Below are 23,447 nucleotides of genomic sequence, written 5' to 3'. Positions count from 1 at the left end.
CAAGATGAAGAGCCTTCGTAAAGACCAGTAGGAAGAAATGCAAGTTTAGGTGGCAGTGAAAGATGAATTTTGAAAGCGATCATTTTCTGGCCAAAGTATACTTGTACTTCCAGCAAGTTTTCCACTGATTCTTACAGAATACTAGAAAGGAAAGGAGCTTCTTTCTTGTCTCATTGGGTTCTGCTTATTCTCCTGACTGAGTCAACTTGCTATTTAAAACACGCCCTCCTCCCCAGCTGACTGGCCACGAGAACTGACTGCCACAAGGCTTGTAATTTTAGAGAGAGAAGAAGGGAGGGAGGTTGGGAGGCAGAGAGATTGAGAGAAGAGGGCATGAGGACATATCTTCACATTTTCTTCTTTTCATCTTATACTCTATGGTTTAAAGATACTGCAGCTTTGCCACAGAACATCTATTCGCTCATGGCAGTCTTGTCCCATGCAAAGCCAGCTTCACCTTTTTGTTGATTCACTTCATGCTTGCCTATATATTTACTTTCACTCACTCATTTCATATCTTTATACAATTCATATTACTGATGTCTCCCCTGCAAAGGAGCAAAAGCCTTTGTTAACCTCAGAGTTAACAGAGGAATACATTGAGAAAATGGGGGATACAGAATTCAAAACGCTTGTTATAAAGCTTCTCAACAGCGAGAAGCACACGTACGAATTTAAGGAATATGTTACACAGCAAATAGCAACACTGAAACAAAATCAAGCTAAATTATTAGAAATGAAGGACACAGTGGAGCAAATTAAAAATTCAGTGGAAACTCTCCATGATAGAATGAATGAGGCAGAAGAAAGAATCTCAGCATTGGAAGATATTTCTTGCCACAGTGGGGAAACAATCAGAAAGCTGGAAGAGGAATTGAGTCAAACTTAGAAAAGTATTCAAGAATTAAGGAACACTATTAAAAGGCCAAATATAAAAAGTTATGGGAGTTCCAGAAGGTGCAGAAAGAGAAGCTGGACTTTAAAAAGTATTCAATGAAATAATAAAGGAAAATTTCCCTAATCTGGAGAAAGAATTGGGAAACAGAATACAGGAGGGGCACAGAACTGCCAACAGAGTTGATCATGACACATGATAATCAAGCTCTCTTCAGTCAAATATAAGGAAAAGATCCTTGAAAATCCATCCGTCTGTTGCCTCCAAGAGACACATCTCACCAAGATGAGTAGAAACTGTATCATGGATTTTGATGTTTTTGTTTTTATTTTCATCTCTTCAAAACAGTTTTTTTTTTCCCTCTTCACTGACTTATAGGCAATGTAGTAGCATCATTTTTCTTCGAGAAGGTGCTTAGATTTTCTTTTTCATTTCTTCAGTGACACATTAGTCATTCAGTAGCATGTTGTTTAATTTCACGGCATTGTACATTTCTATTTTTCTTCTTGTTGATTTTTTTTTTGTGGCTTTTCATTTAAGGAGAGATACAGTAACTGTGTAATGGAGACTATCATATCCAGATGCAAAGATACAATGCAGTATGCATTTCTACTTAAAGATCGAAGATGGACTCCCAATGAAAATATTAAATCTATCTTGAAATAGGATGCTGGACCCTCTAACATTGTCCATGCCTGCAATGATGGAGTTATGAGTGTTTATGAAGAACTATGCTATTGTAATAATATAGGGGAAATCATTTTGGGAGGGAACGGTTTGTGGAGGGGGTAAGGGGAATCCCAGAGCCTCTCTCTCTTTCTCTCCCTAATCCCCTCTCTCTACCTCCTCCCTCTCTCTGTCTCCCTCTCTCTCTACCTCCCCCCTCTCTCTGTCTCCCTCTCTCCCTCTCTCTCCCTTTCTAGCTTAATTGCCCATTTATGTATCAATTTACTCCTTCTTCAACCTAACTCTGATGATTTTCCAAACTCCTCTCATGATGATTGATGCATCGGGTGTCTGAGCAGTTTGCCTTTTCTCTAAGGCCTCTCTGACAGCCTCTGACTTCCTCCAGTCAGCTCACCTTTTATTCCAGAAATGCAGGTGTTGCTTTGAAATAACGACTCACTATGGCCTTGGCATTGTCTTGGTCTTCTTTTAGGACCAACTCCCTCCTTTTGGTGGGGTACCTTAGATCTTCTTTTCAGTAGGATACTCCAGCCCCAAGCTGTGACTACAGTTGCTGAGTCTAGAGACTCCTCCAGGACTGAAACTCTAGCCTCCTACTTGAGGGAGGACCCAGCCTTTATTGGCTGTCAAGGCTGCAGTAGAGGGAAGGATCTTGGGGCTAATTTCTTTAAGAGCTCTTATCTCCTTCCTTTCCTGTGCCAGGAGTTTGAACAGTGTGAATCAGATGGGCTCTGGGTTGTCCCTGCTCCTAGTTTAGGACAGCTTCCTTAGCTCTGCTATCAGGTACTTCTGACTTTTGGCCTCACAGCTCCCAACAATTATCCTTTCAATTCTCCCTCAAGACTTCATGCTTTTAAAAATAATCCCTCCTCCATTATTTTTAAAGGGTTTTGAGAGGGACTAAAATTAATATATGTTCAATCTGCCATGATTATTTTATTAGCCTAGAATCTCAGAAAACTTTGCAGTTGAAGGTAAAGAGATTACTCCTGTTACTGATAAATTGAAACCAGAAATTGGCAAGCAAATGGCAGATCTCAGACTCTGGAATCATAATTCTCTCTTGCTATGTGTTTTAGTACATTTTGTGCTGCTATAATGAAATGTCCAAGGTTGGGTACTTTCTAAAGAGGCTCGTTTAACTCTGGTCTGGTGATGGGAACGTCCAGATAGCATGGTGCCAGTGTCTTGTGAACCCTCTGGCTGTGTCAAAACATGGCAGGTGCCATCACAGGCAGAGCATATGCCAGGAGGAGTGGGGTGTGCAGGACAGATTACACAGTAAGAAAGGGAGCACGAGAATAGGAAGGGCCCAGCTTCACTGGTTTTTTTTGCTGTGTGTGTGTGTGTGTGTGTGTGTGTGTGTGTGTGTGTGTGTGTGTTTAAAGGCACAGCTACTGAAACAGGAGGAAAGACAGAGAGCACAAGTGAGTCAAACAGAACTGTTTTCCATTCATTCCCCATATGACTGCCATAGCGGGGTTAGGCTGGGCCAAGCTAGGAGCCAGGAGCGTCCTCTGGGTATCCCTTGTAGATGCAGGACATAAGCACTTAGGCCATTCTCTGTTGCTTTCCCTGGATCTGGATGGCAAGTGAAGCAGCTGGTTCTTAAACTGGTGCCCATATGAGATGCCTGTGCCACAGGTGGAGGCCTAACTCACTGTACCACAATGCCAGCCTTTAGGCTTGCTCTTTTATAACAACCTGCTCTCATGGGAACAAATCCACTCCTTCCAGACCTAACTCACTCCAGGAGATCAGCATTAACCTCTTTATGAGGGACAGGTAATAACCCAATCACCTCCCACTAAGCCCACCTCATAAAAGTCCCACTACTTCTTAACACAGTGTCTTGTGAACCCTTATATTAAGAAAGAAGCTTTCAGCACACAAACCTGTGGGGGACAGACCAAACTCAAATCCCAGTACCCAGATTCTGACCTTTTGAGTTTATCTAGTATCTCCAAGCCTTGGTCTTTTCTGTCTTTACAGAGATAATCATATAGCTAACTAATGAACTTAAAGTGCCCATGCATATTTGACATCTTATAACGTCTAATTTTTTTATATCTGAATTTTAAAATATGTTTAAATGCTCCATAAAAGGGGAATGCGAAGGGCCTGGGAAAGGAAAGTCAACAGCACGCACCCACTGAGTGACGTCATGACCTTCTGACCACAGGTAACTTAGCAGCCCTGACATAGTAAGCACTGTGTTAGCACTTTGCATATAATGGGACCCAACACAGATATACAAGCCGTCAGGAACCTTAGCATCTGCTGTTGCTGTTAAAAAAAAAAAAACAATAAGTACAATACTTATATATTAAAATTTGTACCAAATGCTACTAAAAAAAAAAAAGCAAAGAATACTACGAAGGGGAATTACAAAAGGATCTTAGTTTGGATTAGTCTGCTGGGAAAATGTGCTGAATTCAGACTAATGTCAAAGTGGATCAATAAAATATGCTTGTCTTCTAAGCTCTCATGCTAAATTAATATTAATTTGTAGCATGCGGGTCAAAGGCATTAGTGCTATGACTGCATCGTTTAACTTGACCTTAATTTACTCATCTAGAAAATAAGGGCTGAAGGAAATAATCTCTCAACTCACAGTTTCTTACAGGTGTTTGCAAAGTTAGAAAAGTAAGAATATTAGAAACAAGGATAAAGGTAAGGTTAGATTTATTTCCCATTTAGTCCCCATTATATGGTTTTAATACTTATTTTTAAAAGTAAAGTATAAATATTGGTTAAATGTGGTAAGACAGGTGCCATCATTGTGGTGCAGTGAGTTAAGATGCCACTTCAATTGTCAGCATCCAACATGAACACAGGTTTAAGTTCTGGCTGCTCTGCTTGCTATCTAGCTTTCTGCTAATACAGTCTGGGAGGCAGCAGATGGTGGTTCTAGTACTTGGGCCTTTGTCACACATATAAAAGATCCTTATGGAGTCCTGGGCTCTTGGCTTTCGCCTGGCCTAATCTGGCTATTGTGGGTTTTGGGGGAGTTAACCAGGGGATGGAAGATGGCTCTCTCAGTCAGTGTCTCTCTTTCTCTGTTACCTTGCCTGTTAGGTAGATGAAAATAGGTAACAAGTAATGATTTTGAAAATTATATGAAGGAAGCCTGTGTGGCAGAATAGCTGGTAAAGCTGCTGCCCGCAACGCCAGCATCCTATGTAGGCACTGGTTCAAAACCAGACTGATCCACTTCTGATCCAGCTCCTGCTCATGTGCTCAGTAGAAGATGGCTTAAGTGCTTAGTCCCCTATCCCCACTTGGGAAATCCAGAAGAAGCTTCAGACTCCAGGTTATGGAATGGCCCAGTTTCAATTGTTATGGCCATTTGGAGAGTGAACCAGTGGATGGATAATCTTTCTCTGTTCTTTTTTCTCTGTGTAATTTTGATCTTCAAAGTAAAATTCATGTTAACTAGAGTAGGTTCTTGGGAAATAATGGGAAAAACATTAGACATAAGTAATAACAAATTCCAAATATTCATATATTTGAAAATCACACCAAATTAAAATTCTCATTTGAACCTTAATGACAAAGATGACATATGTAAAGCCAACTGATACCAAGGGTGCAATTATACTGAAACTCACAGAAAGCAGGCAAAGTTTAGGAGCTTTATAATCTCAAAACTTCATGGAAAATAAAATAACAAGATTAGTTCATTTTGGTGCTAAGAATTTGAAATCCATGTATCGTTTTCTCATTATAGACATTTCCCACAAACTGCTTGAAGACTTCTCATATTTAAATACAGAACATCAATAAATAGATAACAAATAAAAGAAAATCCCTAAGCATTTAAACAAAGCAGATAGAACCAGAACAAAGGATACTATCAAAGAAAACAGAAGGAAGTAAATAATGAAGAAGGAATTCAATAGAAAACAAGAGGGAAAAGAAAGAATAAAGCTGAGGAACAAAAAAGACAGGAAGACACAACAGTGGCAGAGAAGAGCCTGGCAGGTGGATGTGGCTGTCTGCACACCGTCTCCCACCGCCAAGGAGGCAGGGCTTCTTGGAGACACGAGCAGTCTCTGCAATGTAAAGGCCACCTCCAGGTGCCCCTGAGCTTTCACACATCTGAGCAGCAGAAAAAATTAATTATCAATTACTGATTGAAACATCAGAGACAGAAACATTCTCTAGTTTATAAAAATATTTACAAAACCTCATTGGCGAGCACTAAAGAGTGACAGGGTACCAAGCAAGATGTATGAAAGTGGATGCATCAAGGGAAAAGGATCAAGTATTTATTCTGATTTGATCAAGGGATATGCTCTATGGGAGAATTTTTATACCTCTGCAGACAGAATTAGCATATCACTAGTTTGCAATGTCTGCTAAATAATAGATCAGGACAACAGTTACTAAGTTTCTGAAACTACCAGATCTCACTAGTCAGTCTTAGAAACACCCTAACTTGGAAAGCCAGACATTATTTATTTTACAATGTTATGTAATTTCTTTACAGTACCAATTATGTAGAAGTCTCCCTGTCCCCCCAATTGAACCTGAATCCAATAACCAGTTTAGATGACCTTAAATGTAATTAGCTTTTTGCAAGAAATACACAAGATGGAAGAACAAGTTATAGGCAAATTATACATCATAGGGAAGCGGTGCTTCCAGTCCAGAATGTAGACATCAGACAGGGTGACAGTTCTACTTCTCTGATGAATTAACCACATAAAAAAAACGGAAACTGTGAAAAGAATAAAGAGCAAATTAACCAAATGCTATATATAGACCGCATATAAATGTTGGTTTCCACAAATTGTCAAAGGACATTTTTGAGACAATTAGGGAAAATGGAATCTAGATTAGCTATTAGAATTCAACAGAGTTACTATAAATTTCATTAGACATGGTAGCATGGAAACTATATTTGAAATGCCATCAATGAAACGTGCATATGAAATAATCATGATTTTTGGAATTCCCCTTAAAATATTCCAACAGAAAAGATGACAGAAGGAGAGATAATGAAGAAAGAGAAATACAAGAAAAAAACTAAAAGGAAGAAAGAGAATACAGCAAGGTTGATATAATTTTCATAGTTGCTGAAACTTGCATTTTTAAATATTATTTCTTCAATGAAAAAATACTTACTATTTTTAAAAGACAAAGTGACAGGGAAAGACAGAGAGAGGGAGAGACAGAGATCTCCCAACTGTTGGTTCACTCCCCAAATGCGCACATCAGTCTGAAGCTGGGATCCAGAAGTTCTAAGACGCATGAGCAGGGAGCTGGACCGGACTCAGCGTACCCAGGACTTGAAATGGTGCTCCAGTGTGGGATGTAGGCATCACAAGCAAGTGCTTACTTGCTGCTGCCCATATTTCTTCCTGTGCTGAAAAGTTCTGCTAAAAAAAATGTTTTAGAGGGGCCAGCATAGTGGCATAGCATGCTTAGCTTCCACTTGTGGCATTTCATATGGGCACTCATCCATGTCCTGCATGCTCCACCTCCAGTTCAACTCCCTTCTTATGGCCTGGGAAGGTGGCAGAAGATGGCCCAGGCCTTAGTTCCTGCACTCATGTGGGAGACCCAGAGACTCTGAATCCTGGCTCTGGACTGGCCCAACTCCAGCCATTGAGGCCATTTGGTGAGTAAACCAATGGATGGAAGATCTCTGTCTCTCCTTCTCTTTCTGTAACTCTGCCTTTCCAATAAAAACAAATACATATTTAAAACATATTTTAGAAAAATAAGACAGGAATTGATAAATCTAAGAGAATTCAGTGAAAAGAAATATCAATAAAGATGTAAAAATATTAAATGGACCCTTTTCCAGTAATATGATAAGTTGCCAAAAGCGACTCAGAAGAAATAGATCTGCTAGATAGGACTGCTAACCATGAATAATCATGAAATCGATAGTTAAAAATTTCCTCTGACAGTTTGAAACATTACCGGGCCTATATAGCTTAGTGGGACACCAGAAGATAGAGATTCTTATTTTACACAAACCGTCTCAGAAAGGGAGGAAAAGGGAACCCTCATTATCCACCTAGCATCATCTAGGTGCTTGAGTATAAGGGGCTTAATTATAGGAAGGAGGATAATACCCCAAATTGAGCACAGCTAGAACAGGGTAGAGTGTCAGCGGGACGCTAACTTTACAACATCATACTTCTTTCATCAAGAAAATGCCACAAAGAAATATGACAAAGAATTTGAGAAGTATTAACTGTATGTAGTAGCAATATTAAAATTATTTTCTACTTTTCTCGATTTAAAACTTTTCTTCTGAAAAAATTTACCACCATTTATACTGTTTGCTGCTCAACTTCAAATGCAGGGGAAAACCCGCCCTTTAAAGCATATCATCTTCCAGCCTAATCACAGCTGTCAGTCCCACTCAGTGGTAGAAAGCCTGGAATATACTATTCTTAGATCGAGAAATCCGGAGTAGTTCAAGTTACCACAGCTCTTGTAAACAGCACCATTTTTTTTTTTTCTCCTGAACATAAACTGATGAAAGATTGGAGCATTTAATTTTTATAAAGCATGCATTTGCCATGACTCCCGAGGGTTGGACAGTTATTAATGAATTTAAAATACTTGACATTCATGCATAGGTTTATTCAATACACTTGCATGCATGCACTATGTGGCACTGATTCAACAGAGGTAAGAAATGCCATCTCTATTTTTAAGGAGGGGAGGTGGATTAGAAGGTCAAGGTTGGCTATATGATGAAACTAATACTGGATAGAGCTGTGTGGATCACATAGGCTTGTCTACCCTCGGCAGCAGTCTCTGCATGGTGGAATGTGACAGGAAATCAAATACTGTTTTTAATGATCAAAAGAGTGTGAGCTATTAATAAAAGGAAGGATCAGGTGTTCCAAAGCAAGCAAATAACTGCAAACATGCAGTGTGAGGAACTGCATGTTTAGATTTTCTGAAAAGGATGGCAGTTTTGCAAAATCTTGCTTCAGCAGATACTGGATTTTATCTGGGAGCTATAGAGAAACTACTTAAATAAGAAACCATCCTCTATGTGAAGAGTAGAGAAGCCAATTTCTAAGACTGCCGTTGAAGTTAATCAGTGGAAACCACGACATCTGGGCAAGGATTGACGCGGGGTCTCTGCTTGAGCCTCTAGTGTATATAATGGTGCAACCTGGATTTATCAGTGTGTCTCATCAACAGTCTAAGCCGGTTAGCAGCTGATTTGCTCTGGGAACTTAGGCATCTCCATAGAGAATTCATTCTAAGAAACAAACAAAATGAAACAAACAAAAACAAAACAAAAACAAGTCAACACATGATGCCTTCATTTCTGTGCATTCCAAGGTGAAATTTTCCCATCAGTTTGTGCCAGGGCAGACACGTTGGGGAGAGCAGCGTAGTATTCCTTAGTACTTATGATGCATTAACTTCACTGGGTTTAGGATGCTCAGGCAGCTCATACTCTATTACAGTAGCGTGTGTCTGTGAGGAGGTTTCTGGAACAGATGATCATTGGGATCAGTGGATTGATAAGTTCACATTACCAGTGCGAGAAGGCATCATCTTGTCCACTGAGTGCTTGAAGAGAACAAAAAGGTGGGGGAAGGGCAGCTTCTCTTTCTCCTCCTGAACAGTGTCACCTGTCTTCTGACCTTGGACATGGGAGTTCCTTGTCCTAAAGCCTGTGGACGTGTCCGCCAGCTTTCTTAGATCTCCAGTTTAACAGACAACCAGATCAAGGGACGTGTTGGCCTCTAGAATCACATGAACTCATTCCCATGCAAGTCTTCTCTATGGAACTGCAGCTAACTGATTGGTTCTGTTTGTCTGGGGAGCCTCATTACTACAATGTCCTCAGCACTGTCCAGCACACAGATGGAGGCATTGCTTCCCACCCTCATACCCTATTTTGCTCCACAAGTGAGTGTAATCTGGGAACCCCCAATGGTGCCCATCATAGTTGACCACAGAGGAAGAGGAGTCTTGTAGGTGAACACAAGACCCTTGGCAAGCAAAGTGACCATGGCAGGGAGGTCTGTTACATGTCTGTCTCAGCAGGAGTGATGGGAGTGAAAGTTTACTCATGAATGCCTGCTGAGAACCCTAACATGCAGCAAAAGAGGGCTTGCACAGGCAAGGGGGAAGCAATTCTATACTGACTTGATTTGTGTTAGCACACAAGGTATACCCCCATGAACACACAAGAGAACTGCTGTGCTGAGGGTTACATGTATGTTTGGGGCAGAAGGTTCTGTTCTACCTCCAGCAAGTGGAAATAAGAAGCAGTGAAGCTAAAGTAGAGAAGGCCTGAGCTACGTCTCTCAGAGAAGCTGTCCAAATTCTCAGAACACGAGTCCCTGGCAACTCCACATTTGTTCTTACTGTAAAAGTGCAAAAGCTTAGGTTACTCCCCAGCCTGTCGACCAAGTGCCCAGTGACACTGTGAGGTGGCACATCCCTAATCCAAAAGGAAACCCAGTCTCTAGTTTGTACCCTGCCAGTCTTCTTCCACATTGCTGCAATTGGGCACTTCTGTTTGCCATGAAATGAGGAGAGGGGCAGTTCTTCAGGACTCTTCCTGATTCGGCTCTCTCTGCTGTAGTAGCTGGAGGCAACAGCAAATGAACTCTTTCCCAGAGAACAACCTGCAATTTGGTCTGATCTATATTCTCACCGAAATGGCCAGTGTGTTATTTGGACTGACGGATGCTCAGAAGGGATTCAGTGAAAAGACCCTTGAACAAAGTTGCTAAGGAGCAGGCTGTTTCAGGTGGGTGTGTCTGCCTGGATGTTCCCCTGGACAGTTCAGCAACAGCACATCAAAACCCTGCTGAAGTCTTCTTTCCCACCACAAATCTGGGAATGTGTTGAGGACAGATGGTATTAGCCCAGTAGTAAACACATTTTTGGCTGCTGTTTTTTTTCCTCCCTTCCCTCTCCTACCCCTCCCTCAGTAGCTATGTTTAATATGCTGAAAGCCATTTGTTTGCAGAATCTTATTATAGAGCAGAAATATCCTTGTTCCAGAGAAGAGGAATTTAATTGGTTCCAAGTCAAATGATGTTAACAGGTGTCCCTTCACCCATCCAGGACTTAACGTGGGTTATTATAAATAGGAGTAACACCAAGTTTTCTGGCTCTTGTTCCTGCCTCTTATGCAAGACTGCATACCCCTATAATGTCGCCCCCCTCCCTCCTGATTATTTCCAGCAACTGTGCAGAGTGTGGGCTCCCATGTGTTCATGAACAAGTACTGTCAGCTACCAAGGAGATCCTGCCATTTTTCTTACTCTTAGCTGCTCTCAGCTCCCGAGGCATGCAGAGCTTAATATAAACAACAAGCAGGGCTAGATCAGTATTTCTGCTTCTGCCAACCTCCGTGAACCTTCAACTGAAGGACAGTATGTTGCTAGCTGCAGGAATAGTCTGAGGTCTGCAAGATGACACGTGCCAGGAGGTCTTTGCCCTTGCAGTGTGACACAGTGTGGAGGTCATTGTTAAGGAGGAAGAAGTTCTGGGCCCAGCACGATGGCTCGGTTGACTGGTCCTCCCCATGCAAGTGCCAGGATCCTATATGGGCACTGGTTCGTGTCCTGGCTGCTCCACTTCCCATCCAGATCCATGCTTGTGGCCTTGGAAGGCAGTGGAGGATGGCCTACAACCTTGGGACCCTGCACCTACATGGAAGACCCGAGCAGTTCCTGGCTCCTGGAAGAAGCTCCTGGCTTCTGACTTTGGGTTGGCTTAGCTACAGCCATTGCTGCCATTTGGGGAGTGAATCAGTGGATGGAAAATCTTTTTCTCTGTCCTTCCTTCTCTCTGAAATCTGACTTTCCAATAAAAATAAATAAATCTTAAGAGAGAAAGAGAATGAGATTCTGAATATTTTCTCTTTTAACCTCTGTAGCAGCAAGCTGGAGGGTGGTATGTGTGGAAGCAGCAGGGCTGTGAGAAGGCCCTTCTAAGGCCCCTCTGTACCCTGTCTGAGGCCAGCCTAGCTCTGAAGTCATCATCATGTTTGCCACGCTTTCCACAATCAATGACTAAGCATGGCCGGAATACCGAGACTGACTCATTCCTGGGAGATGCAAAACACACAGCAGGTGACACTGATGGAGGAGCCCCTGGCAGCCTTGTCAAGCTGGTTTGTAACTGCAGTACTTGGTGCTTCTACACAGTCTTCCTTCCCTTCCTTCCTGCCACCTAGTGGGGTTACGGCAGCCTGGCTGGTGGAGGACTCAGTTTCCCGCCTGCCTCTATGCTTGTCTGTGATCTCATTTTCCCTGGCGTATTTTTCTCCACCACATTTAATCCCCTGGGGGTATTTTTCTCATCCTGGGCTGGTATCTGTTCCTCTTTGGGTTGGGACTGACCGATATGATGTTGTCAAATCGATATTTACTGTCCCTGTTGCTAAAGCATTTGTCTTGCCTGCATTCATTTCCTTTCATGGAAGTTTTCTCTGCCAGGAAGCTTCTAGCTCCTTTTATGATGGGAACTGATGTTGACCCCAATGTCTCCCACTCATGTTTTCCAGGCATGCTCAGACATTCAAGCTGGACCCCTTGCTATACATTTTGGAGTACCTATTTTCCTTATTTACTGATTCAGCGCACAGCTGGAGAAACAGAAAGACTATGGAACTTTGAAGTTAACATCCTGTTAGTGAGACAAAGATCACAGGTGTGCCACGAGCAAAATAAGTAGAGGTAGTAATTACTTTTCAACCAAGATTTGTTGGCTACTTGCCATGATTCAATGTTATTACTCAAAACCTAAATTTTTGAGTAATATGCAACAGAGGCTTCCACATTATGAGGGTAAGAATAGTCTTGTTGTGTATAAAAAACAAAAGCAAAGAAATATTTTATTTCCCTTCCTCGTCTTTATTTTACGGGCAAGCACTTGGCCTAGCAGTCAAGATGATCATTACACTCACGTCCCACATCAGAATGCCGCAAGTTGCCACCGACCTCCAGCTCCTGATTCTAGAATCCTGTTAAAGCAAGAGGCAGTCATGGCCCAAGGATTGAGACTGCTGCCACCTGCATAGCAGTGTGTTGCTCCTGGCTTCCATCCCTGAGCTGTTGTGGGCATTAGCGAGTGAACCACCAGGTGGGAGCTTTCTGTCTCTCAAGTAGATAATTTTTTTCTTAAAATTTTATTTTGATCCACTATAAAATATATATAACGGATGAATAAACTGCACTAATACCTAATGTATAAAAATACATATATTTTCTGTTGGTGATCATGTTGAATTTTTTAATTTATCAAGAACACGTTAAAAGGAGCTAGAGACTCAAGGGTTAGAGAGTGTATGTTCAATTGCACATTGGGTGCAATATCAGGTAGTCATTAGGAGCCCAGGGCTTTGGGTGCAGTAAGCTCAGCCACCTACAACTCTAACTTTGGGGAAGGCACAGCTGTTCGCTTTTGTTTCCTCTGTCTCCCATCCAACTACTAACCAGGCCCGACCCTGCTTAACTTCTGAGATCAGACGAGATCGGGTGCGTTCAGGGTGGTATGGCCTTAGACTTTTGTTTCCTCTGTGAAATGGGAACGTTGTACTTACTTCGCAGGGTTGGTCGCAGGGATTAATTAAGGTGGCATATCTTCAGCAAGTGCTGGTTGACATTGTTGTGGTTATTATTGCTTAGGAATCTAGCCCTCAGTGATTTTAGTGTTATTGCTGTGGCTCATACAGTTATCCCTGTTGGTTGCTATGACTCCACTTCATCTTTGGTGTCTTTCTCAACTCTTTAAAGCTGTTTCTCTTCTCTTCCTATCTTAGGATCTCTCCCACCCACCCTGGGACTCTGGTGATCTTTCTTGATGTCATTCTGTTGCCACTCTCCTTGTACTGCCTTATGTCCCTATTGTTTGTTCACTATTTTTTTAATTAATTTTTTTTTAACGTAGGGGCAGTTGTTTGGTACAGCAGTTAAGATGCCACTTGAAGGCCTGGTGCACTAGCTCAGTAGCTAAATCCTTGCTTTACATGCACCACGATCCCATATGGGTACCAGCTTTTGTCCCAGATGCTCTACTTCCCATCCAGCTCCCTGCTTGTGGCCTAGGAAAGCAGTGAGGATGGCCTAAAGTGTTGGGACTCTGCACCCATGTGGGAGACCTGGAAGAAGCTCCTGGCTCTTGGCACTTGGCTCCTGACTTTGGATCAGCTCAACTCTGGCCGTTGTGTACCCTTGGAGAGAGAACAAGCAAATGGAAGATATTTCTCTCGCTTTTTCTCTCTGTAAGACCTGCCTTCCTTTCCAATAAAAATAGATCTTTTTTTTTTTTTCTTAAGAGGCCTTAGAGATGCCCACATCACACAGGGAAGGGCCTGAGTTTGAGTTCCAGCTCCACTTCCAGTTCTAGCTTTCCGCTGTTGCATGCCTTTGGAGCAGCTCGAGTAGTTGTGTCCCTGCCACACACAGGAAGACCCATATGGAGTTCTTGGCTCCTAGCTTTGGCCTTTCGCAGCTCTGGCTGTTGCAGGCATTTGGAGCGTTCAAGGCGAGGACGTTAGCCGCTAGGCTATGCCACCGGGCCCCAGAGGATTCTTTTTTAAAAAAATTTAGGTATTTTAAGGTCATAGTTACACACAGAGAGATCTTCTACCTGCTAGTTCACTCCCCAAATGGCCACAATATTCAAGGCTGGGCCAGGTAGAAGGCAAGAGTTTTATCCAGGTCTCCCACATGGGTGCAGGATCCCCAGTGCTTGGTCCACCCTTCACTGTTTTCTCAGACTGTCAGCAGGATGTTGGATGGGAAGGGGAGTAGCCAGAACACAAACAAGAGCCCACATGGGATGCTGGGATCTCAGGTGGTGGCTTTACCTGCTATGCAATGATGCCAATCACAAGTTCAGAGATTTTTACAATAAGAATGCAACCCACTCTCCTTTAGTCATAAAAGAAAAGCTTTGTGTTTTTACAAGATCAAGGAGTTCCTTGTCTATTTACTTAAAATTATGACGACTAAAAAGGCAAATAAAACTAGCATGTTTTAAAATACAGATCAAGCAGACTCTGCTGGTTTTTATGCACCTTATGTTGTTTTTACTCTTGCTAATACAAGGGAACTTGTGGTTTTGCATATATCATTCACTGGATCCTGATAGCATGCAAATCTTTAGGAGAGTTATTAACTTCCCCAAGCTATAGATGGGGAGACCCAGGAAAGAAATGATTTTTCTGGATGTGATGTAGTAAGTAGAAAATTCAGAATATGGATGCCAGTGTCTTCTATTTTGCACAGTCCTGGGTATTTTCCCCCAAATGGTTTAAGCTGACCTGTTTGGACATTCTGGGAAGACCTGGCCAATGATCACCCAAATTTCTTTAGGACTTTATCTTGGGTCTTTGCTGTAGCCAGAGGGTGTAGCTTACCTGATGATTGTGGCAAGAGCGACACTGAGAGGGCTTTGAGAAACAGGATCTTCGGACTGGTGTGGTGGTGCAGCACTGCCATCTCATATGGGTGCCAAGTGAGTTCTGGCTGCTTCAATTCACATCTTGCCCCCTGCTAATGTGCCTGGGAAAGCACATTAATGTTTTTTTTTTTATTTTTAAAAGCACATTAATGTGTCTAGAAAAGCAGAGAAGGGCTCAAGGGCTTGGGCCCTTGCACCCACATAGGAGACCTGGGTGAAACGCCTGGCTCCTTGTTTGCGTTGGCCAGCCATTATGGCCATCCAGGGTAGGGAACCAGCTGATGGAAAATTTGTTTCTCACCTCTCCTGCTCCTCTGGCTCTATATCTCGTACAAATAAATAAAATCAATCTTTTTTTTTTTTTTTAAAGAAACAGGGTTTCATGTATTTCAGCCTTGTCCTTGTGTGTTAGGATAATGAGAGAGAATAGTAAAAAGCTGTGTGTTTCTCGGCAGCTCCCTGGCCAGCTGGATGAGAAGACGGGAAGGTGAGAAAGGTAGTATGATGTTCGAGTTTATTACTGTAATGTGCCAAGAGCTTATCGCTTTTCAGGAAGGCCTTGGTGAGTTCTCCCATCGTGTATGATTCAGGAACTGACTTAAGGTCTTTACTTCTTAGTTCTAGAGGGAAAAAATGGCTAGAAGCAGGGAATAAATTAAATGAGCTAGTTTATCAGCAAATCAGACATGGGAACTCTGCATTGAGTCTCAAAGGGTGTAAACTTTTATTCCTGGAAATGTATGCAGTGATGGTGATGAAAAGATGGAGGCCAATTGCAGTATGAGTGTAAATGCTGTTTTCTTGATGAGATCCTAGCCACTGTTTCACTCCTCAAATGCCTGCAACAGCTAGGCCAGGCCAGGATAAAAGTAGGAGTCAGGAACTCAGTGGGACTCCCATGTGGGTGACAGGGACCAGCTTCTTGAGCCATCGTTGTTGCCTGCCAGGATGGGCATTTGTATGAAATAGGAATGGGGAGTAGAGCTAGATCATTAGTATGAAACTGGAATAGAGCAGAGCCAGGACTCAAACCCAGGAAGTTTTAACTGCTGTACCAGGTGTCTACCACTAAAATGAGCTCGAAATTCCTTACAGCTGAATCATATATTAGGTCTTTGAATGAGCATCACATGATTTTGGGTGCTTTAGCAGACTTTTGTAGAGAGGGTTAGGTTAAACAAATGATGAGCTAAGTTATGAATGCAATTGCAGTATCTTGTGACATCAAACACTGATACATAGAAACTTATCAAATCTTAGAGTTTGTCAATATGGTGGGTACTGGGTACACAGTCTGTGGTACAATGCTGTACATGTTTGGATAAGACAATCAGACAAGAAAACAGTAGAAATTTCTTTCAGGTCACATTGAAATTGACCAAGTTAACTGAACTGACTGTGTGTATCAGCAGTTTTGGTGATATATTAATGTTTCCCAATTGTCTTTATCATTTTAAATGATACAGAGCTAGTTCACATCCTAACATGTACAAAGTAGACGCTTGTCCTGTAAATCCAGTATCAATACATGATACAGTATGAATAATTCAGTTCTAAATGAATCAGCAAAGAAAAGGTTTTTCAAATGTCAGATTCTTTTACCAAAATGTCTTGGGAATTTGAGATTTGTTTTTGTGAAGTCTCATATATAAATAAAACGGAATACAATACTTGTCCTTTTTGTGGATAATGAGATTAGAGGTGATAAATTTTATGATTTATGTAATTTTAAATTTTCTAAAATAAATATATTACTTTGTAGTGGGACAAAAATAACGTGGAGTGGTTAAAACAAAAAGGGATAAGGATAGCTTCGTGACGAGGAAAACATTCCCAGCATTTAAAGCAATCTGGCAATGCTTGGAGGCAAAAGACAGAAATCTGACTACACTCAAGCATTTGCCAGATAGCAATACATGACTGCCAATTTTGATTGTGCTATGTTATACGCTATCTGTCACTCCAGCAAGCTGTCACTTTATATGACAAATGGTGACAGAGTTTTGTATTAAGATTGCACACCATTGCACACCATTACATTGAAATGAAGAAATGGAATGAAGTTTTTCTTTTGGTTATGAACCCAAATGATCAGAGATCTGTCTTTATCTCTTTAGGAATGTCAGTTTTTCAAAGATTATTTGGGGGCCCCATGTGATAGCGTAGTGAGTAAAAGTCCTCACTTTGAACTTGCCGGGATCCCATAAGGGCGCTGGTTCAGATCCCTGCCGTCCTACTTGCCATCCAGTTCCCTGCTTATGGCCTGGGAAAGCAGTTGAGGATGGCCCAGAACCTTGGGACCCTGCATCCCTGTGGGAGATCCAGAAGAAGCTCCTGGCTCCTGGTTTCAGATTGGCTCAGCTCCAGCCATTGTGGCCGTGTGGGGAGTGAATCATTGGACGGAAGATCTTCCTCTCTGTCTCTCCTCCTGTCTGTATATTTGACTTTCCAATAAAAATAGATTTTTTTTTAAAATGACTATTTGGAACCAGGGGCAGCAGGAAGAAAGCACTCCTTCCGATGTGCTGGTTCATTCCCCAGATACTTAACAACAGTTAGGATAGGGCCAGGCCAAAATCAGAAGCCAGGGAAAAAGGCAAAGCCTCTCACATGTGTGGCATGGATGCAATTACTTGAGCCACCACCTGCTGAAATCCTAGCCTATGCATTAGCATAAAACTAGAATATAGAGCAAAGCTGTAAGTTGCACCCAAGGCTTCTAATATGATATTCAGCAATCCCGAGCAGCCAGATGCCCAATCCTGGAAATGTTTGCTTTGATTAATCCTGACAGAATTTGGAGGAGGTATATTTGCTCTGTAATCTATAAAGAAGGAATTTGCTGAGTAAGTATCACGTCTGGGGTGATGTTAAAGTGCTCAACAGAGTTATTTTTGAGTCCAATTAAACACTTGTGAGGCTCCACTTACCTGGAAACATTTGAGTTTGTTGGTTACAAATCCATTTTGTTTGTATTTATAAAGAAATTTTATCATTTGATTTCTTTCAGATAAACCCAATAACTCACATGTTTCAAAAATTTTGACTAATTCTTCTTACTCCCTGAGCTATTGGAGTGATTGTCTTGCTGCTTGAATTTACTGCTCTCTTAGTTTACAGAGACACAAACCGCGGCTACCTCAGCTGTTTCAGATGAAGCTGTAGATTAAGGTGAAAACTTGCAGTGCACAGCGTAGCTGCAGAGTAATGGGGAGCAGGTGACAGAGAGGATAGCTTTCACTGCTTGGACTGAAGTCAATGTTGAAGCAGTTCAAGATGCCTTGACTTCTGGATCGTGTGTGTGTGTGTGTGTGTGTGTGTGTGTGTGTGTGTGTGTGTGTGTGTGTGTGTGTGTGTATGAGAGAGAGAGAGACGAGAGAGAAAGCATTAGCTCTTCACATTTCAAACAACTGAAGATATGGATGGTAACACAAAGTCATATCTTTATGCCTAGACCTGCTGATTAATGGGAATAGTTAAATGCAGGATTTATTTTTAAAAATTAAACTATTCCTCATGGTTTGTGGTGTTTTTCAAGATATATTAGATATATTCATAAAGATGCAAAAGATATATTTAAAATACACACATCAATTGCACTGAAAGTGACGTGGAAATAAAAGTTTTAAGCCCCTCTGATGTTTACATAAATTGGCAGCCATAGAAACAAAGTCTTAGTCAACACATTTGCAAGTTCCCCCCGAACACAAATAGCCTCGAACCTTTGGGGCTTGTTCCTTTCAGCTGTTTCATCAGTGACATCACAGTGCCACCTCCCTTGGACTACTTTAGCCCCTGCCCAGAGCCCAGGCGTCCACAGAGCCTGGGGAGATGAGCTGGAGTTGGAGACAGAGTTGAAGAGTGTAAGGAGAAACTTGTAGCAGCCAAGGTGTGTCCTTGACCTTCTTCAGGTAACATCAAGTGTTTTGGCCTTATCATAGGGAAGGTGTGTGTGTGTGTGTGTGTGTGTGTGTGTGTGTGTGTGTGTTGTGTGTGTGTGTGTGTGTGTGTGTGTGTGTGTGTTGTGTACAAGTTTTGACCAAGAAAGGCAAAACAATGTTTATATTTCTTAATGAAATAAACAATGTCTGCCTTAAGATAAAAAATGAATATCATGATTGATTCCAATTTTCTTTATGCATGTTTTCCCTTCCTATTGTGGGAAAACTTTTTCTCACATGACAGAAGTCTGCCTTTTATCTTCTCAAAGGCTCCATTAAAAGAAATACTCAATGTCAAACTTCCTTTCCAAATTTTCATAGTTTTCTTTGGTTTTCAGTTCATCCATGTGGCAGTTGCTTTGGATCATATGGCATGAACTGAAGTCAATGGAACTTGGCTGATTCAGACTTTTGCCTGAGTCTGGATATTCCTAAAAGGCATAAATGTGTGTGCCTAAAGTCCATGCTTAACTGTGAGCAAGTGTTGGACTGAATTAGAGTTTTTAAAAATTGTCTTCCTAACTATGTTCTATTCATTTAAAAATATACAAAGGAAAATAGATACTTAAGTCTACCATCAAAGTGAACATCAAAAATAGGAAAAGAGAAAGCAGAGGAAAGTAAGAAGACTAGTAGATAGCCTGCCCATTGAGAGATGACTAAAATATAATGTGGGAATGCACAGTAAAGGCAGTTTAAACAATGATTTTAGGGCATCACCTGTGTAACTGTCACCCAGGGCAAGAAGCAGGGCCGGTTCAGCATCCCAGACATCTGTCCCAAGCTGTTGAGATGATCTTCTCCTAGCTTGTATTCAGTTTTATCATCCTCCTTAACATCATGGTAAACTTTCCTGGTTTTGACACTATATAAATGGAGCCTTATTTTGTTTCTCTTGTAAATTCTTATTTAACCCAACAATATTATTTCTGAAATCCACCCATTTTTGTTTTGTGTAGCTATAACTGTAGTTCACTTATTTTCTTTTTTCAATAATACTAAAATGGGTGAATATGTCAAATCTGCCATCCATTCTACTTCTGGATGAATATTTGTTTTCAATTTAGGATTGTTGTGAAAATGTTTCTATGAACGTCCTTGTATGTGTCTCTTGGTGACTCTGGGATGGAAGTGAAATTGTTAGATACTAGGGATCAACATTTTCAGCAGTTAAAAAAAAAAGGCAAATTGTTTTCCAAAGTAGTTGAAAATTCCCTTTAGTTTTGTCTATTCAGCCTGGTTATTTGCCAGTAATGACTCATTCTTGTAATCGCTCTTTTGGAGTGACCACAATTCTAGAAAAGAGTTCCAGACTGCCATTCCTAATCCTATCTCTAATTTGCTAAGTACCACTGCACAAACAACTTAGCTCTTCTCTAAAAGTCATGTTTTTTAGTTGTAATCCTGGGTGCCATAAAAATCATAATAATCCTTGCCTGAGTTCTTGTGAAGATAACTTAAATAGAGCTTTGAACAGTTTCCAAGAATATTTTTTTTACTTCTTAAGTATATTCTTGTTGGACTGCTATCCAAGGTTCCTTTTGTTTAAGAGCTTAATTCAATAGGCAGTTTTGGTGAAACCATTATTTTCTTCTCCCTGAGAAGTGTGTTTTAGTCACAATAAGCAGGATGTTTACTGTATATTTAGGGACGTTACCCAGTGAAGTGTGTGGTTCAGCCAAGACTTGAATCCATGTAGGAAATGCTAAGGGAGAGTCTTCTTGATTCTCACTCCTTTGCCTCTGGGCTTCTGGATGGACTCATTACCCTCCTGTTGCCCTCTCGTGTGTGCCGCCTTACACATTCTCACCTTCCTGTATCTGTTCATTTTGTCTGCTTACTTTCTCCTCCAAACAAATCTTTATAAGACGTTCACTGGCAATGTACTATTTTCTTTATGCTGAAGGCCAAGAAACACATGAGAATTAAATGGAAAGTGAATCATGAACCATTCTCATTGACCGTATTTTGAAACAAGATTTAACATCCTACAAGTCAGCATCATCTGATTTAAACCTGCTATTCAGACAGTTAAATAATATGAACAATGATTATTCATCTGGTGTTTATGTAATAATCTGGCCCATTCATAAATAATAAATATAATAGTTACAATTAATAATTTACTATAAGCCAATAAGTTGGCAACAACTCTTTAGTTCTTGGAGCTCCCACCTTTAGCAAACAAACAAACCCCTTTTCTTTCCTAAACATTTTCAGTCCATAGTAGACTTTTGTTCTAAATATCTAAAATGTAGATATCTAAGAATCTGAAGCTACCTAAAATGTGGAAGTCTCTCATTTATTACACAAACACATCACTAAGGCAGTATATTCACTGCACATATATGTTCTCAAAATTTGATTCTCTGCATGTGCAACCTCCACATGCTGTGAAGATACCGTCCCTGCTCTTTGAAGTGTTTTCAGTCTAGGCACATCCTGGACTTGACTAAAAATAGCTGGCACAAGCCCTTTTTGAAATAGAAGTACCCAATGAGGTTAACACTTGCTCTTTGGACTGAGTGTCTGTTGTGTGAGGGACTTGCGATTGACCCTAGTAGGCTCTGTGCCCTGTGCAGGGCTTGTTAGAAGCCATGCAGCTGTTGGAAGTAGTTTGTGCTTTCACCAAGGTTAGATAAAGACTTAAAGCAGCCTGGAATTAGAAATATTATGATCTCCAGTGTCTATAGGGAAAGTCACAGCAAGAACAATACTGAATTGGGACATTTTTTTCTGTTTGGGTGCCCTTACTTGGTGATACTCTAAGTTAGCAAACAGAATGAACATACACACACTCAGAAATATGAGAAAAATGTGCTATTTTTATTTTACCCATGGAATCAATGCAATCATCACAAGAAAAAATCAAAATGAGCATGTTGGATTTCATGACATTAAGCAGTGAAACCCAGGTGTTCTGTATTTGTCAGGGTTCTTTGGAGAAACACAACTCTGTGTGTGTGTGTGTGTGTGTGTGTGTGTGTGTGTGTGTGTGTGTGTGTGTGAGAAGGTTATGGAAATGGGAAGTCCAAAGTCTTCAGGGCAGGCTGGCAGATTGGAGAGATACCTAGTTAGGATGTGCAATTCTGGTTCAAATATGATCTGTGATCAAGGTGTTGCCATGGTGGCTTTTTTCTGAGGCTTCCCTTTGGCCTTTGAATGGACCTGTGTGTTCCCATGGTCTTCCTTCTGAATACACCTGTGTCCTAATCTCCACTTGTTACAAGGACAGCAGTCAATGGAATAGGACCCACCTTGCTGACCTCAGTTGATGCAATCATCTTTTGAAACCAATTCCTATCTCTTAAATGCACATTCAGAAGTATTGGAGGTAGCATTTCAACAAGTGACATCTGGAGGGACATGGTTTAGCTCCCAACAGTCTTCTTTTCTACAACATTTTTTTAGCTCAATAATCTCCCATGTATTCTTTGTTGCTGTCATTACCAGGAGAGCAAGAGCCAGAGGTCTTTGGTGTGCCCTTGGAAACCTGCCTGAAGTTCTCACCAAGCCACGCAGAGAATGGAGCGGTCCACTCGGGAGCTGTGTCTCAACTTCACTGTTGTCCTTATCACAATTATCCTTATCTGGCTCTTGGTGAGGTCCTATCAGTACTGAGAGGCCATGCCACATACACTTGGGATTGACTGAGACTCTGGAGCTGTCTTCTGTGTTCCCTGTGCTCCCACTGCTGTCACTGTCATGGGATGCCATCCTGGCACCCCCAAGTCACCTCTGTTTTGCACGCACAATGTTGACATACTCCAGTACTAGGGTCGATCATGTATTCTTTTAAGATGCTGCTTTTGAGGTCTGCCAACTGTTTGCCAGTGAGTGTCAAATTTATTTCCCAGCTCTTACTGCAAACACATTAGACAAGCCTCAGGGTTAAAACTAAACTGGATTCATGATGATAGAGAATTGTAACAAGCCCCTGATGTGTCTCACCATACAACTTTTCAACTGACACTGTCTGTGACCGAAAACTCAAGTTCAACCCAGCAGAAGAAATGTTATAGGAGGTCTTTGTCAGCCCTTATAGCTATCATGTGAATAAAGTTAAGTCAACCACAAAAACTACTTTTAGAATTTATTTTAGTGTCTCTGTGTGGTACAGCATTTGACCCTTGGCTGGGATTGAAGTGACAAATTCCCCAGAATTTCTAGCATTTGAAATAAGCCAACTGCATAGGATCTGAAGCCAAGTCAACTAAGTGTCATGTTTCAAATTAAGTCCAAGGGCTCAGTGTTCCTCAGGGCTTTCCCCTTAAACTAATCTCAAGGGCAACAGGAGGGAAAAAAAAATCTGTTCCCCTTGGGGTTCTGGAAGCTAGCCTGAAGTGTCTGCTAAAAGTGCCAAGGTTCTTAGAAGTCTTGTGACTCAGCTCTGGAATTTCCAAGAACTCTATCTTCTACCCCATACTATCTTCACGAACACTTTAATATTTCGAATTATTTACCACTGAGTAGGACTGGAATGTGCCGTGTCTTTAACTTGTTTC

The 23,447-nt window shown here is 41.3% G+C and overlaps 1 protein-coding gene across 1 annotated transcript; it reads left to right on the top strand.

Moving 5' to 3' along the window:
• Positions 1-18,760: 18,760 nt before the first annotated feature.
• SLN (sarcolipin) lies at positions 18,761-23,016 on the top strand. The gene is made up of 2 exons (XM_040977242.1): positions 18,761-18,912; positions 22,396-23,016. Exon 2 carries the CDS (start codon positions 22,468-22,470, stop codon positions 22,561-22,563), a length of 96 nt encoding a protein of 31 aa, XP_040833176.1. The 5' UTR covers positions 18,761-18,912; positions 22,396-22,467; the 3' UTR covers positions 22,564-23,016.
• Positions 23,017-23,447: the final 431 nt, after the last annotated feature.

The sequence above is a fragment of the Ochotona curzoniae genome, unplaced genomic scaffold (genome assembly GCF_017591425.1).
Source record: "Ochotona curzoniae isolate NIBS_2020 unplaced genomic scaffold, NIBS_Ocur_1.0 contig_2723, whole genome shotgun sequence".
In the NCBI taxonomy this organism is placed as follows: domain Eukaryota; kingdom Metazoa; phylum Chordata; class Mammalia; order Lagomorpha; family Ochotonidae; genus Ochotona; species Ochotona curzoniae.
This window is presented reverse-complemented; position numbering and strand designations above follow the sequence as displayed.

Coding starts and splice junctions, on each gene's coding strand:
- SLN (XM_040977242.1), top strand. CDS start 22,468: ATGGAGCGGTCCACTCGGGAGCTGTGTCTCAACTTCACTGTTGTCCTT.